This window comes from Phaethon lepturus, unplaced genomic scaffold (assembly GCF_000687285.1).
Source record: "Phaethon lepturus isolate BGI_N335 unplaced genomic scaffold, ASM68728v1 scaffold861, whole genome shotgun sequence".
NCBI lineage: Eukaryota > Metazoa > Chordata > Aves > Phaethontiformes > Phaethontidae > Phaethon > Phaethon lepturus.
The window spans coordinates 19,203-35,787 of NW_010515343.1; the positions used below are offsets into that span (position 1 = coordinate 19,203).

At 39.1% G+C, this 16,585-nt stretch overlaps 1 protein-coding gene across 1 annotated transcript in view; it reads left to right on the forward strand.

The window, feature by feature from the left end:
- Positions 1 to 382: 382 nt before the first annotated feature.
- LOC104627448 (vasoactive intestinal polypeptide receptor 1-like) overlaps positions 383 to 16,585 on the forward strand; it is a 28,863-nt gene continuing 12,660 nt past the window's right edge. Inside the window, exons 1-5 of the mRNA XM_010295713.1 lie at positions 383 to 388; positions 8,915 to 9,008; positions 12,687 to 12,794; positions 13,529 to 13,638; positions 16,319 to 16,416. Of these exons, the coding sequence (XP_010294015.1) occupies positions 383 to 388; positions 8,915 to 9,008; positions 12,687 to 12,794; positions 13,529 to 13,638; positions 16,319 to 16,416 (416 nt within the window). The remainder of the gene's footprint in view (positions 389 to 8,914; positions 9,009 to 12,686; positions 12,795 to 13,528; positions 13,639 to 16,318; positions 16,417 to 16,585) is intronic.

The following is a 16,585-nucleotide window of genomic DNA, read 5'->3' on the forward strand; positions in this document are numbered from 1 at the left end:
AGCAGGTAAGCCTGTAACATTAAACATCAGGGAAGATGCATGAACACAGAGACAGACTTCAAGCACGTACACCCCTCCCTAAGCCCCATGCTCTACCTCTGGTATTGCCTGGGCTCGTTAGCAAAAGCTAAGTACCAGTACAGTCAAATATCCTCTTTCCCCTCAGTCCTCAGCCTCAGAGAAGTATTTGGAAAGCTTCCTATGGGCGTGATTCCCAGGGACTCATTAATTCTAACTTGAGCCATTTCACAGTTAAATGTTTAGTGTAGGCTGGGGTTCAGAGTCCCGCTGTAGTTAGGTCACCTTACCGGGAGGCGATCCGTCTTGTCCTGAGCAAGACAGATGAGGCGAATGTTCCTGTAGGGCCTGTTTTCTCCCACTGATGATAGTGAGAGCCTAGATGGTTACAGACTGGTCTTGACCCTTCAGCTTTAAAAAAGTGAAAGATGGGATGCATTTTCACATCTGTACCTCACCTCCTCTGGAACTTGTTTTTTCCTTTGTATTTACATAGCTTTATGTACAAGTGACAGGATATAGGTCGTTGCTACATAAAACTTTCCATGTATAATTATTGTCATGTGTAACAACCTTCTTTCAGGGAAAACTAGTCAGCCTAAAGTGTTACACTGCTACAGGTGGAGTGACTTTGGCATCTGGACAAGCCTTTTTACACATAATAGAGGGACAACTTATTCTTGCTGCAGAGTGGAGCTAACCTGAAGTGATGTATTATGCACGTCTGTGCGCTGCCACACATCATTTTACTGTTTTAACATATTGCAGCAGACTGTGCCCATAATAAAAGAAATTCTACAAACTGCATGTTCTGTGAAGCTTTTGGCCTCCAACTATTGCTCATACGTGAACTCCAACTACACGTCTGGTAAGAGTCAGTGCTCTGAATATCAGTGGTTTTTGTTGTCAAACTAGATCTTGCGGAAAAGTTTTGCACCCTAAGGTAGAGAGTCAGGGAAGGCCAGAGACCCATAAGAGGTATTAAGTAAACAGTACTTTCATATCTCAAAGGATCACGTCAGAGCAGAGAAATAATTCTAGTGTGGATTCTGCAAATAATTCATTATTCAGATATGAAAATAAACCAGAAGGGCAATCCTGAAAACTTCCTCTGTGAAACTGGGTACTTTTACCACCTATCAGCTCCACAGGGAGCTCTGTGCTGCAGGATATACTTTGTGTCTTGCAGAATAGAGCCCTTGACATTAAAAATTACCATTTGCTTGTAAGTGACAAGGAACAGAGAGCAGTGGGTGCTGAAATGCATAAAAATTACTTTTCCTGTCTTAAAGAGTTCAGTCTCAGGAAACAGAGGATGGGGAACAGAAAAGACTCTGCATTCACTGTCCTTCCTGCTAGCTTTCTTCTTCAAACACGTAACAGCTTTTCACGTTTCTGGCGAAGGGGTTCAGTCTGAACAGATCTGATTCTGATTCCACCTCCAATGAATGGGGGTGGAATGGAAACATAGATGGGTTATCGTTGAGAGACACATTTGCTTTAAAAAAGCATTTCTTGTGGTAAAAGGCATATGGATACAAATATGTGGCAAGATGCTGAGCTCCCTAACGGGAGCTGTAAACAGAGCTGGGTGCCTAAATTTCTGATCCAGCTGCTACTGCTGAGTTTGTGTTGGAGGGACATACATGCTTCTTCTAGGGACCCGGTCCCTTCAGACCTTAAGTTCCTCTCTATAGGGAACTGGAGGTGTGGAAGAATCAGTCTGTTTAGGTGTTTCATTAGCCTTGAGGGAGTTAATGGAGGGAGACAGGCTCCTGCACAGTGAGTCACTCTGTCCTCAAATAGGTGTCTGAGAGAGAGAGGAGGAACCCTTCCCTGGAACTGCTTGTCTGCCTTCGCTGATCGTTAAGGGAGGCTTGTTGGGGGAGTTTAGATTAATCATCTAAAATTATCTATCTAAAATTAGTAATCCTGCCTAAACTACTCATTTAGCCTCCTTCAATACTACTGGGAAGAGGTGGAAACACTCCAAGAACAATGGCTACAGCTTCAGTTGAGTGAACTTGCTGATGAATTTCAACATGTAGGTTTCAGTTCTTTGGGATGAGGTGACATGAACTCCACCTTTAGACAAACATGCTACACATGCAGAAAGGGAGAAATTTCTCTTTAATTTGGAGGAATACTTGCAATAGCAGAAAGCAAGGATCCTCAGTTATTAGTTTTCTGTTATTCGTTAAGTGTTAGTGGCAATTAAATGTTCTGCCAGATTTAACATAGAGCTAATAAATTAGTTTTCATTTTTCTCAAGATAATACTAATTACATAGGGTTTATAAACAGAATAAAATAATATGGCTCTATTGTCACATACAGAATATGTATGCGCAAATACATATATTGATATACATAGATCTGTATGTATAACAAGTACTGTTCTCTGTAAGGCTATGCAGTTAAATACAGCCAGATAAATATGATCCAATACACAGAGGAGCATTCAAGCATAACTCCAATGTCTTAAAAACAATCCTGAAAAGATATTCCTCTAAATGACTGCAAGGCAATCAGTGTCTCAGCTTCTCTTGTTCCATAGGTAATCAAGTTAGAAAGAGAAAACAAACACTGAAAATGTCCTCTAGGTAGTCATTTTCAGCAAAAAAGACTCCTGAAATAATCTGTTTAACTGCTTGAAGAGAAAGATTGGAAATAGGTCTTTATCTTTGGCGTTGAAGGCTTCTGGGATCAAGACTGTGTCAGAGCTTGCAAGTTGAGGCCAGGACTTTCTATGATAACTAAATATGTTGCTGGTGACTGGAGTCATGTCACTGCTGTGGTGCCCTCATGCTTTACAGTCAGTCAAAATCAAGAGTGGTAAATATGGCTTAGATATGGTAGAAACAAAGTGGATGCTCACCTATATTTACAAGTGCATGTGAGTGGTGGACATTTTTGCTGCATAAGAAATCTTTGGTTATTTTTTATTTCTGACAGAACATAATACTACTTATATTACACTATAAATATCTCGGAATTACTTAGAGGCCACATTGGACAGGAAGATCCCTGCTGTGGTGATTGTGAGTATAGTTGTACTGAAATGGACAAGAGCTCATGGGAGCTCAGGTCCCAGCTCCCTTCAAAGCGCATGTGACAATTGGCCCTGACTTCAGTGACCTGTGTTTCCAAGGCTCAAAGCTTTCTAATTAGCACTTGGCTGCCTGAGAAAGAAGTTAAGCAGATGGAAAGAGGCAGATCTTACGGAGGTTTTGATGAGATATATCTTCAACAGTCTGAGAAGTTTATGAGAAGGACTGAAGATTTCTTTGTCGTCTTCAGTTATTCAACCTGTGTTCAACATTTTCATGAGCTTCCTTCCATCCTATCAGCCTTTCCTGTTCATCAAAATCTCAGCTGAAAAAAGCATATGCTTCAGAGCATATCCTGGTTCTCTGGACTGTGTCTTTGCCATCACTGGCCAACTTCCAGGACTGACTGAACCTTTCATTCCACAGTTAAAAACAGGCTGTGGATGGAGGAGTTTTGAATGTTTTTGCTGTGCCTTTTTGTACCCTAAAATACCAGGTGAGTTTTAATCCTCCAAGCAGTGCGTGACGTGAATGGCAGACAACACTGGTTTTGCATAAGGAGAAGTTAAACTATTAAGGCATCAGAGTCATATCAGAAAAACTGAACAGGGGAAGCACAGACAGAGAGAACGTGGAGTACAGAGATGACTTCAGAGGAGATCTGAGATGAGAATGCAAGCTGTAAAGACAGAGGCAAAAAGAACAGTGATGAATATTCTTAGTAAATGATTTATACACTTGATGCAAAACCTATTTATGAGGTTTTAGGGTTGCACTGTATTAGAAACTAAACCAGATCACTGGAAAGACTCTTCAAGTTCTTGAAATCTTCCCATCTTGCCAATGAATTCAGCCACCTCTTCAACTTTTGATTAATTTTCAAAAAGGCTAAGTGTTACCAATTTATTTCTGTCTCTTTGATCCCATTGAATTGCTTTTTCAAAAGTGATTAATATACTCAGTGCTCAGCTTTGAAGCACTTCCCTTGTTTTCAGAGAGCATGGAAAATGTCCCTACTTTTCCCCAAGTATGCTGATGGACTTCTTAATGAGTGAAGATCTGTCTTTTATGTGACATCTATATTACAGTTTTTCTACCACCACAGAAGCCTAGGGGCACCATCTTTGGATGGGCTCTCAGGAAAGATGGCTTTTAACTAAGTTGCACTAAATATGGCATGAGGATGTTGTTAAAAACCCTCTTCCCAGTGCTCGCTAAGTCTGATATTGTGCAACATGAACAAATCAAAACCCAAAGGGTCATTAGATTGATTTTTCTGTTCAGATTTGGGCAAATAAATAAACTATCAAGTAACAGAGGAAATACAAAACAATGCTATACTTGCTATCAGTGAGTGTACCGCCTAGGGTTTCAATGCAGTAACCTTGCAGTTGTTAAGAAGAGGAAGTCCAAAAGTAAAAGCAAGCTCAAAATCTGGCCCTCTAAACTGCCTCAGGTTTTTAGCATGCCCACGCCTCTCATAGGTAACTTTTTAATGTTCACTATGTGATTGCTTTGCTCCAGGCAAGAGATACCCCTGTGAATTCTGGCTGGTCACAAATGTTCAAGCCAGCAAAAAGGTTTTTGTGTTGTGATAACTCAGCAATGCAAAACCCCTTTCCTCGAGTGCTGTCTACAACGATGCACAAAATCCCTAAGTTTTCAGTAGAAGCCTTGGAGTGAAGGCACCCCACTGTGATTTGCAGTAAGGTTCATGCCAGATTACTGCCAAGCTACTAGGAAATGTTGATCCAAGAAGTAGCATTTTAAATCAGCCTCTTATGCTTATTACTGTGGCAGGGGAGACTGTGTCAGATTGGACATCGCTGCCTCAGAAGTCTCTGCTTTGTTTTGGTTCCTAAATTATCCTTTTCCAAGGTGAACAGGAGCTTCTCTTTTCCTACAAGAGCTCAGTCACTACAGCAGATGCCTCCCAAATTGCACTATGTCCCTGCAACAAATGCAGACCCCTTGCTTTCTAGAAAGCACCATCACCTGACCATTCTAGGCAGATTAGAGCAACAACATGCCCTTTTCTCTCAAGGCACTGTGAGATTAATAACAAAAAATAAGTAAGCCATACCCAACAGATCAGAAGTAATGTTCTGCCTAGAAGGCTTTTCTTTAACTGTAAAATGGTTTAATGTCTGTCTTTTTCTTAAAGCCTGAGGAAAACCAACAAATTGAAACATCATCACTGTTCTCAATTTCTTGTATACATGTCATTTTTTCTTTTTTTCTTTTTTTTTTTTTTTTTTTGGTAGAAGTGGGATTACTTCCACTAAGGCTACAAAATTATTAGTTAGCAACACCAGCCTCAGTTTTGCTTCTTACAGGGTGATCTATAGGTTCCATCTGCAAGTGCATTGCATATTGATTTTCAAACGCTGAAGTATCAGTAACATTGAGCCTATGCACTGGCCTATAACAAAATCTCGGGGCTCTGGTGGCTATAGCCACCCTCACCCCACATACAGTAACCCAGAAGCAAAGAAATGTGAGCATGCGGACTAATTAGCTATCGGTGGTAGTGGGGCTGACTACAATCTCACCACTGGTGAGTATCACCAGCAGTAGGTCAGGATTTCTAGAATAAATTGTAAAATCCTGTTTTCTGATGATTCGTCACTGCTTGCAGCGGCAGGAGTCTGGCGTACGTGAACCAGGTATCTGATCTGTTATGGCAATTCCTCTGTCCCGTGTAAACCCAACGCAGCACAACGTCCCTGCAGGCAGGGTGTGGGCTTCCCCAGCCCCTGTAAATGAACAGATGAACAGCACGCCACCGATTTCAGTGCGGCTCCGCTGAATGACGGTGGCTGAGGGTCTGGTTCAACAGCTGTAGATTTACCAAAGGAGGTAAAAAAGGACATGCAGCCTACTTGGAGCAGCAAGCAGTCTGGCACACATATTCAGTGATCAAAGTACTATTTGGGAGAGCTCAGCTTCTTAGTCCCTCATTTATGTTCCACCTGTATTTGCTGCATGTGTTGCTTAAGTTGGCCTTTGGAGAAAAAGAACCCTTCCTCCTCTGAAACTTTTCCTAACTAATTATGTGTGTGTTTCCACCATTCCCAGCATCTCTGGCATGAGGAGGGAGTTAAGTTAACCCACCTCTCTCAAGTGCTTGTTTCTCCAAAGCATTTAAAATCTCCTTTCATGGTTTTGGGTTATGACTGGCCATTGTTGTCAAGCCTTTTGTCAGAGGACATTAGATGGTAAGTTGTATAGCATCGTGTCAAGTTGTCATGACTTTTAAACATCAAGCCTAATAATATTCCAAATAAAAATTTTCTCAGAAGTAACGGAGTCCAGAAATTCCAGAAAATGAAGAAATTACTTCTTTCCTGTCCAGCTAAATCCATCTTTATAGACTGAAATAGTGAGATATTTACGTAGCAATCATTTTGTTATTACTACTCAAACCGTTTTTTTGTTATGTAAGCTGGACGCCAAGTGAAACGTATGTTAAAAGATAAAGCGATGAACAGGGAACCTATTAATACCTGAAAAATTGCATTTCAGAATTTGTTACTATAGCTGAACAGCACAAAGTACTATTTTAAGAGTCACTCATGCTGATTTATAAAACGTATTTTGAATTACCCACTGGAGGAATATAATGCATAGAAAAAGCCATATCTTAATTTTCTTTTGAAACAGTGTCCTTAATGCTTTTTCTGTTATAATATCAGGAAGTATGAACTATCTCTAGGGCCTCATAATTAAAAGCAGTCTATCTACGCTACTTTAAAACCCAAAATTTTTAAAGGTTTTTAAAATTAAAATTGTATTCTTTTTTTTCCCCCCTAGGCAGATATTATTGCTAAGATGTAATAGTCTACATGACTTCCAGAAAAGTTTCTGTGGAGGCTAAAAGAAGTCCTGGTTGCACTGCTCACTGAAAACATTTTGAATGCCAATAAATCAACTTCCTGATTCTGAAAAGGCAATATAGCAGTGATGTTTTCATCTGTACTGTGTTTTCAAAGTCATTAGATGTTTAGAATGACCTACGATCTTACTCAGAAGCATCTCAGAAAGCCTTCAATGCACCATTTCCACTAAAATCACTACCCCCTGAGCCCCCGGCTTTCCCTTGAATAGCATAGCTTGCAAAGGAGCAAACCCTCTACTCCATTCCCTGTAAGACTCCCTATGTCTTGAAGATCCAAATAACCCAAAGGAGGCTTTGGTGCAGGATTCAATTGTCTGACTATAGTTCCGTTGCTTTCTGGACTCTTTTGACTCTATTGACTCCACTGATTCTTAGTTTAATTCAGTTACCTAAACATGGGTGTGTAGAATTATCTGAGACATCAAATCATGTGTTTACGACTTCTACATGGGGCTGGTAAAATTAATGCAGAATCTACACAAGAGGGCTGAGATACCCTATAGCATCCCAAACGGGACTAACCGATCCTGGGTGAGGGAGACACCCTTTAAATTTCCATAGACTGCAAAAGAAGCTCAGGTAACAAGGTCACATGTAGGCACTGACATCATAGATACTTTCTCAGAATTTAATTGCATCTCCAGAGGCAATCATTTTGGGATGTTCTAGGATATTAAGAACATCTTCACAATCACAGTAGATATAATGTAGGACTTCAGGGGACGTGAAACTTTCTGGAGTGGGAGGTGGAGGCCAAACAAAATACATGACAGTGCTTAAATGACACTAAGTACCTGCACTTCAGAAGATTAATCTAGACTCTATTCAACAACTGATGTCTAGAAATCCATTTAGCTGTTTAAACACAGGTATCTTAATCTGTGAGATAAATACCATTCCTTAAGCTCCCAAAACATGTCATTAATTTTTTCTCATTTCTTCATTTGGTAAAATGGAAACAGTGCCTCTGTCTAATAAGTGTGTAACATCCTCAGAAAATGTTGATAAAATTTTGTAATCAGATTAAACTATGGCCAAGACTACCGTTTTTCTAATTTCTGTAAATTCTTGGGCTTCACTATTTCTTATTTAAGCCCAAATGGACATAAATTGTCCTATTTATTGCTTCTATACCAACTGCATTCAGAAGGGAAGAGCTTACACCATGCTCTCTCAGTAGAGTGATTTGTATAGCGCTATACTCTCAAGATCCATAGAAGACCAGGAGCCCATTCTGTTAGGATCAGTATCAAAGCAGAGTAGGCACACCATCCTGAAGAGTAATTAAGACTTTATTGTCACACTTAGTGTTGATTCCTCCAATAAAGAAAACTTGATTCTTGGGAGCTCCCAAGAATCGAAATTGGAATATTTTGCCAATTAGTAGTTCTGAACACCCAAAATAATTAACTAAAAAAACACCAACTCTATATTAAAATAGATTCATTTATTTTTGTTTGTTTTAAAGGTAAGAAATATGTACATGGTCAGACTCCATGTATATTTTGGGGATGTAGTGTGAATATTCCAGTAGCTGATGGATTCATCCAGTTTTGGCCAGTTGACTTAAAGGTGGAGATCCAAAAATTGTAGAATCCATTTAAGTCTTGTGAAATACATAGCTGTAAAGGAGAGGTGGTATAAATGTCCGGATTGGAGAAGAGGTCCTACATGAGCTTGACTATTATGACATGCAGAAGAATACGTATGAGTATGCATATCCAGACATGTATACAAATTGACAAATGTACGAGATCACAGCCTCCTTTTGTCCATCCTTTTTCCATTTACATGTCCTATCTGCAAAAAAATCTTCAGCTGAATTGTCACATTCTTGGACACAAGAAGTATCAGCCATGAGATACAAACTGGAAAGAAACCTGGTTCTTTCCATGCCGATAATCAGAGAACTTCTTGGTTTGTTTTGTCTTTCTCTCACCAAGGTGGAGGGAATCCATCCAGAATGCAAGATATTCCAACAGGTGGTGAAAGAGGAGGCTCTCTGCTTAGAAAAGAATGAATCTGTTTCACCTGTTCTTAAAGGTAATGGTCCTAATTGTCAAACTCTGATAGGAATACCTCTTGTATTACTTCAGTGGCACAATGTGAAGACACCATTTTTTCTCCTGAATCAAGATTTCACTCTTATTTTTATTTGGTTTCTTAATAGCTTGAAGTGCTTCTCCTTCTATAGGGTGGGACTTCATGTCATCTGATTTTAGACAACTTTAAAAGATCAATATCTATGTCAGAACTTGTCTTCTTAGATTACTTTGAAGTAAATGGAGGAAGATGGGTGTCCCTAGAAGATGTTTCATAGCCTGTGGTTTAGATGGTTACTTTAGGATGAGATGAATCATTCTCTGGAGTCGTACTTCTCTTTACTAACTACAGAACAAGAGTAAGATGATTAGTTCAGATCTAAACTGACAAGTTTAGATGCTTAGTTAGGGCAGGAAAACCCTATTTGGAATATCTTACATTGCTAAAGTATTTGGTGTGTTCTTTACTCCTATCCAAAACTCCAAAGAAGTTTCCACAGAAGACACTGAATTTATATTGTGTTAAGAAGAATTCCAATCTGGTGAAAATTATTTTTGCCAATAAACAAAAGACAAAAATTATCCCAACTTCTTCAAAATATTGTATTTCTACATTTTTGGAGATTCTTTTAGTGAAAGGATTTATTGTGGTGGTGTTTTGAAATGTATTATATGCTCAAATATAAATTTTGAAAATTAAAGTTAACATTTCAGAGAGCCTGTAAAATATTTTTTAAATGTTTTGTAGGGGGTACTCTTTGCTGGGGTCTTGGCATTGTGGAGACCTGTTTTGAAATGATTTGAAGTGAAATTTCAAAATGTTCAAACTTTTTCAAAACTTCAGTCACATTTTTTCAGGCCAAATTTCCTTAGTATTAATCCACTCCAGTGAGATCTTTCAGTTGGCAGGAATTATCAGATGTTCATCTTCTACAGAGGAATTATGAGGCAAAGATGCCCTATGCACTTGGTATGAAACAGAAGTATTGCAACCACCTGGAAATCTGCCTTTGGCAGCCTACCGAAATTTAGAGACTTACCCCCAGGTTATTTCCTTTGTCTTCTTATTTAGTTTTCTGCAGCCTTTCCAATCACACCAATGTCTGATATCCTTCTTGTACTTGCCTACTCTATTTTAGCTGTCTTTTTCCTCCTCTTTAATCAAGTCCAGAATACCTTCTGGACATATTTGGCACTTGGAACACCCAGTAACCCCCAAAAAAAGTCCTGGCAAAAATCAGACATTTTCTGTAATGATTTATTACATTAATTTTCTATTTGAAAAGTACATTATGACATTCCAAGTATTTTTCCCTTCGACAGAAACATAATTACATGACTTGGGAAACCTCTTTGTAGCAAAGTCTACTCAAAGGGATAAAAACTGTTCAAATGTCTGTTAAACTATTTAAAAATCTTGAACCTTGTCAACTCTGATCTTCTCAAATATCCCCTTTCCACCTTTTTATTCCCTACTGATGGAAAAACATTAATGAAAATCTATTCTGGTATTTACAGCATTTCTCAATATAATTTAAAATGAAACATTAGATCTGGAAAATCAATTAATCCCCCGTATTTTATCTGGAGTATTTTAAACAAGACTAAAATTGGTAAAAGACCCTGGCTTACATTTCAGTTTTCAGGAATTGCACATGAGAGAAACTGAAGGATCACAACTTGTACGGATTTATTTCTCAGCACTCACAGAGAATCTGAGCTGGAATTAGTCTACACTGAAGACCTTTTAGTCTAATGTAGTTACACTTTATTCTTGTTGTACAAAGCTGTGTCTAATGAGTGTCATCAGTAGAGTCCAGGGTGCAATTCTTCTCAACTTGAAGTAGGTGTCTAAAATAGGTCAATCGAATCAAGCTCTAAAAATGCTTATTTTTCTCAAATGTCTAAAAAAGTGTGAGCCTTGGGTTACTGAAGAAAACTTGAACATATCTATGATGTCAACATTACTCGACACAATTTCTACTAGAGATGTTCTGATGGAGTCTCGGGTAAGTTGTACAATCATTCATCTCTTGAAAACCTTGTCATGTAGAATGTTCTTGCTGTCTCTGCACTCAGCAGTTTCTCTGATATAAACTGTAAAAGTCACTGGAAATGAAGCCAGATCTAAGACCTAAAACATACAGGTTCCACTCCTACGTAAGGTCGCTTGATTCTCATTTTTAACCCCACATTGCCAAATACGATAGATTTTCAGACTCAGCTCCTCAAAAGTACTATAGTCCCTCTAAGAGGGACCTTTTAAGTCCCTAAGTGTGTGGGCCACTGCATGTCTAAGTGGGACTCATATTACCTGACTTTATTAATTTGAAAATTAACAGCCTATTTAGGCTATACTCCTCAGAGAGATCCATGTATTTGCAGCGAGTGATTCATCCCGTCCTCAGAAAGGAGCCGCCATAATGTGGGATGAATCATGCACTGGAAGTCCCTGTCTCTTTCTACTGATTACAGAGGGAACATAGCTAAGATTAGCTAACATGTTTTACACAATTAAAATAAGAGGCAATGAATCAGGGCTTCTATTTTCCCATCTGGCAAATTGGAGATACCAGGAATTTCATCCTCCCGAGGGTGATGTGAGGATAATGCTATGGGAGATTCTCAGGACTACCCTTTCGGAAGCCCGAGAGTAACTTTGCTCAATTACAGGCAAGTAATATTGCTTCCACATTTCAGCTCTTGACAATTTTACATCTGCCTTGTCATCAGTCACAGAGGAAACAGAAAAGAATCAGTGAAAGAAAATAACACCTCCTAAATGAAACTCATGCACTGCTTCATATCCACCTTACGACTATCTAGAGATTAGTTTCAGTTACAGCACAGTGCTTTTTTTATTAGTTCAGGCACCTTTACAAGCTGATAATTTTTCGGCGTTGCACCCACACCTACTTGCCAACAGACACTGTCTGACCACAGCTTCAGTCTTAATGTGATGCATCCGTGACAAAGTTGTGATTAATTATAACTTCTGAAAACCCTTTTTATTGGACTCATAGCCAGTATCATGCCCTGCATCATCATCTAGCAACCTCTGGTTTAGGGAATCTTGTGAATGCCAACCAGTCAGAGTTACTAGTGATGGTGTTTATTTTATAAGATGCTGGCAGATGTTCTTCTAGTTTGGGATGAATCTAATCCCTCTTGAAGTCCATTGTAAAAATCCCATTGATTGCCGAAGACCAGGACTTCAGCTCTTATGTTATTTCCTTTAAGTCATGTGAAATTGGTAGACGTTAAGCACAGAATCAAGAGACTAAGGCTGAATTTTTAAGTCTGATATTTTTCAGTTAGTCTCTGAAACCAGTAATGAGAAATCTCAAGTGCTAATATTTATTCAACATTTTTATTTTAGTGACTTTTGTTTTGACAAGAGCTCCAGTCGATTTGACTTTCAGATTGCATCTGCTTGAATTTCAGGTACGTTCTCTCTGAGATAAGGTGGGGGAAGGTCCAGCTGGAATGCCAAGTGTGTATGTAAGCAACAATGAACTCAAGGAGAAGAGGAAAACAATCCAATCCTTCATTTGCAGAGCTGCATGTGCTGTTGTGGCTCTTCTTCATGCATAGGAATAAGTGGGAAAGCCACAGACAATCTCATTATGGAAGATGAACTGTGTGATGTTCTTTTTATTTAGAGGCACTTTTTTTTCAGGTTGCGGCAGAGATTGGGATGGTCTAACCTGCTGGCCCAGAGCTGCTTTTGGGGAAGTGATTAAAGTTCCCTGTCCAAGATTTTTTGAAGAAATCACCAATATCCATGGTAAGACTTCTTTCCTATTCTTTTTATCTCTATATATTTTTAAATAAATTCTAATAAGTAATGATTTAGTAACTTGCATATTTTCCTGACTCACAACATCGTCAGTTGGCATGCAGTAGTTATGCACATCTTTGATTACAGTCAATGTTTGTCACTTTTGTTTTGTGTTATGCTGTACTGAATTGTCTAGTCTTTTTGGCAGTCTAAAAAATACAGGTAATTGCACTATGTTGCTGACATTATAAAGGAGTATATGTCATAGAATCACTGATTTATAAAGTCCTAGGATAATTAATGTTAGAAAGGACTTCTTGAGGTCATCTATTCCAATTCTCCAGTCAGAGAAGGACCAAGTTTAAAAATTGTGTCTAATTTCAAAGCTAGATCAGGTGGCTCAGGGCTTTGATCCCAAGCACAAATTATGCTGTAAATGCAGCAATGACTGCATCATTGGTTTTCCTCTGTGTAAAGACTGAATTTGCTGAAGGATTTTCCTGTATGAAATGTTGAAGTTCCACTGAATCTTGAAATGAATGGGAACATCTGTCTCAAATTTTCAAATGATAAATAACGTAGAATATTATAACTCCGTAGCTAATCTTGCTGAACATGACTAGACCTGTAAGTTCCTAACTTAAGAATTAATGTAGGAATAAAAATTTGTTGTTTCTTGTAAAAACTTAAAGAACACCCCACCCCCCCAATTCATTCTCTGATATATTTTACCATTAAAGGCTTCCTTCAGAGAAACTGTACACAGGAGTCATCTTGGTCAGAACCATTCCCACCATACACCGTTGCCTGCGGATTTGATGAAGGTTCCAGTAAAGGGCCTGAGGATCAGGTAAGTTTTTTATTTCCTGTTTCTGGGCATCTCCAAAGCATCCTCTTCTGAGAGTGCTGAGCAGTTGGATGCTCCCACACATCTGAGCCTTGTCAGAACGCAGTAGTTACCCACCCTGAGTCCTGAGTTCAGTATTTAGAGCCTGTTTAACAAATCAGGCTTAATATAAAACATGGGAGTAGCAGGTAGCACTTTCCTCTCCATCCAGTTGTCTCCTCTTGGTGTTAACGAGTTGATTCATTATTAGTTAAGAATTAGACAAGTTCACTTGTCCTGCCAAACAAAGGCTTTGGTTCTCTGACAGAGGTGATCTGAATCTTTGTCATGCACCCATCTCCCAAGGAAACCCTACCAACCTGTCTGGGTTTTGTGAGGTTTTTTTTGAGGGAAAATTCCTTTGGATCCCTCCTGTTGATTTTTTCTCAGACTTTCTTAGAGTCAGAGAAAAAGATTCCATAACTTTATAGCACTGTGGCCAATGAATATCTTAGGAGGGAACTCTTGGATGCCATTGAGTATTTCCACACTTTATCTTAGGTATTCAGTGGAGTGGACCTCTATTTTTCCTATCTGATGATCATCACTGGTACTGAAATAGGCTCCTGCAGCATCTCTTTTTCACCCACATCTTCATGTGACTTAAATTCCCATGTTCCTCATCAACTTATGTGACCCCAGGATAGGAATGCCTCACACTTTGTTGGTGTTGGTAGTGCCTCAGTGGTGAACTTTGCCTCATGGCTGAAGGTTGTTGATTAACAGAGACACATGCTCGCTGCCTCTGCCTTTGAGTTCTGGCTTTTGCTAAATGGGACAGTTTGAGCAAGAGAGAATAGTGGTCTCTCCATCCCCCCATCTCCAGTCTGTATTGGACAAGGCTTATACATCTTGCACAAATGCAAGGTGAGGTCCCTCACTGCCTTCTCCTCCTGTTGTGGTACTTCAATAGAAGCAATGGACTACCTCCAATTTATGAAAGAAAAGACTAGCTTATATGCTCATTGTGAGTGTGCAGTCATGACTCCAAAGTGGAAAAAGGTCATTTGTCATGGGCCAAAGCAAGACACAGAAAGGTGAAGAGGGTTGTCATCACTAACACTCTGGGTGTTATCTGGAGTAAACCATTTTGTTCTCCAGGCATGCAAGATGAAGCACAGAAGTGCTGGTTCGGGTATCTCAATCTTTAGGAAGTGTAGACACAAAAGGCTACAGCCATTTGGCTCCATGAACTTAGAAACTCAAGCACAGCTGTAACAAGCAGTATAGATATCTGGAGCTCAGTTCTCCACCTGTAAACTAAGAAACTCTCTTACTCTGCAATCTGGCTTTCTCTAAGCCATCCCTGGCTTGCGTTAAGCCAGGCATAGTTTGTAGCTGGCCTAGGCAGAAATCAAGCAAGGGACTACACTTACATTTTAACATCATGGAAGATTTCAGGCCAGCGCTCATGACTGTGCTGTGGCTGTGTTTAGGTTGATATTCCAGTCAAACCCACAAGTCTATAACAGGAAGATAAGACCAGTAAGCTCTACTGCATTGTAAACATAAGGAAGTAAGTAAGAATCCCACTTATATTTTAACAGAACCACTTGCTTTGTATTTTGTATCTGCAGTGAGGACTTACGATGTCTTCTGCAAATAGTATTGTTTTTTTAGCTACCCTACAAAAACAGATAAAATGCATTGAAATGCTTCATTGTTCAATTGAAGAACCTATTTCCTAATGTTAACCCGTGTTTTGAAAATACTGTATAAAAGAAACACAAGTATGATTCCTAGGTTGTCGGGGTTGCATGATTTATTTATTTATGTATCTATTTAAAATTGCTAATAGGTTGTCTCAGCCTAGACTTGCTGCCTTTTGGATAAACAGAGTTTGGATCAATTAGAGAACAAAGTGTCCATTGCATTTGCAAAGAGGAAATTTGCCTGGATTCAGAGAATTTAGTTTCTTGGGATTTTAAATAATTAAGTGATCGTGTAGTGAATCAGAGTAAAATTTGCATAGTTAAAGCAAGGTAAGCGTGCTTCATTTTTCTTAGGACATAAGATGTTTAAATGTAAAACAAACAAACAAATGAACTATAAAGAATTCACAGTGTTACATTATACGGCAACTGAATCAACTGTTTGTCCAAAGAATTAAAGACTGTGAAGTTATTTTCTTGACTTTATGTTTTTTACCTCCACAATATGATGTGACTGTTTCACAGTGTTTCAGTTTCATCACCTGCAAAATTCAAGTTTTATTTCTCTTTTGGCTATAGCTGTTTATGAAAACCAATACTTATCAAATTTAGCCCAGGTCTAAAGTGACAAAAGATTCACAAATCCCCCATCAGCAGCTTCCAGTGCCCTAGAACCTTTATGTACATATAGGAGAAAATGTAGTGACTTAACAAAGTTATCATTTTCCTGTCGAATGTGCTCAAAGGGGTCACTACTGCAGATGAGCCTCTGGGCTGTGAAACCTGCCTCATGTGTAATGTGAAGCAGGATTCAAAAGAAAAAATGGTGTATTAGCGATGGAGCAAAAATCCTGAAGCAGATCCCAAGCACGCAAAGCAGCACATAGGTGATGGGACTGACTAGTAAAGGAAAATGTATTTAGTGAAAAAATCACACCAGCATGCGTGCTGCATAACCACCAGCATTGGTCTGTGTTCTCTTTTTCTCACAGAAATCATATTATTCTGCATTTTGGCGTGTCTACACTGCTGGCTATGCAGCATCAGTGACTTCACTCATTACAGCTCTAATTGTCTTTGCTGCCTTCAGGTAAAAAAAAAATGGTCTTCTTTTCAGGATTTCTTAAGAGACCCTCATCCCAATTCCTTGCAAACCCTCTGTGGTTTTTTTTGGTGGGTTTTTTTTATTTTTTCAAATCCTTGTCAGACATAACACCGTTGATGGCAATCTTTCTCTATTCGTGTTGTAGCATTTCCCT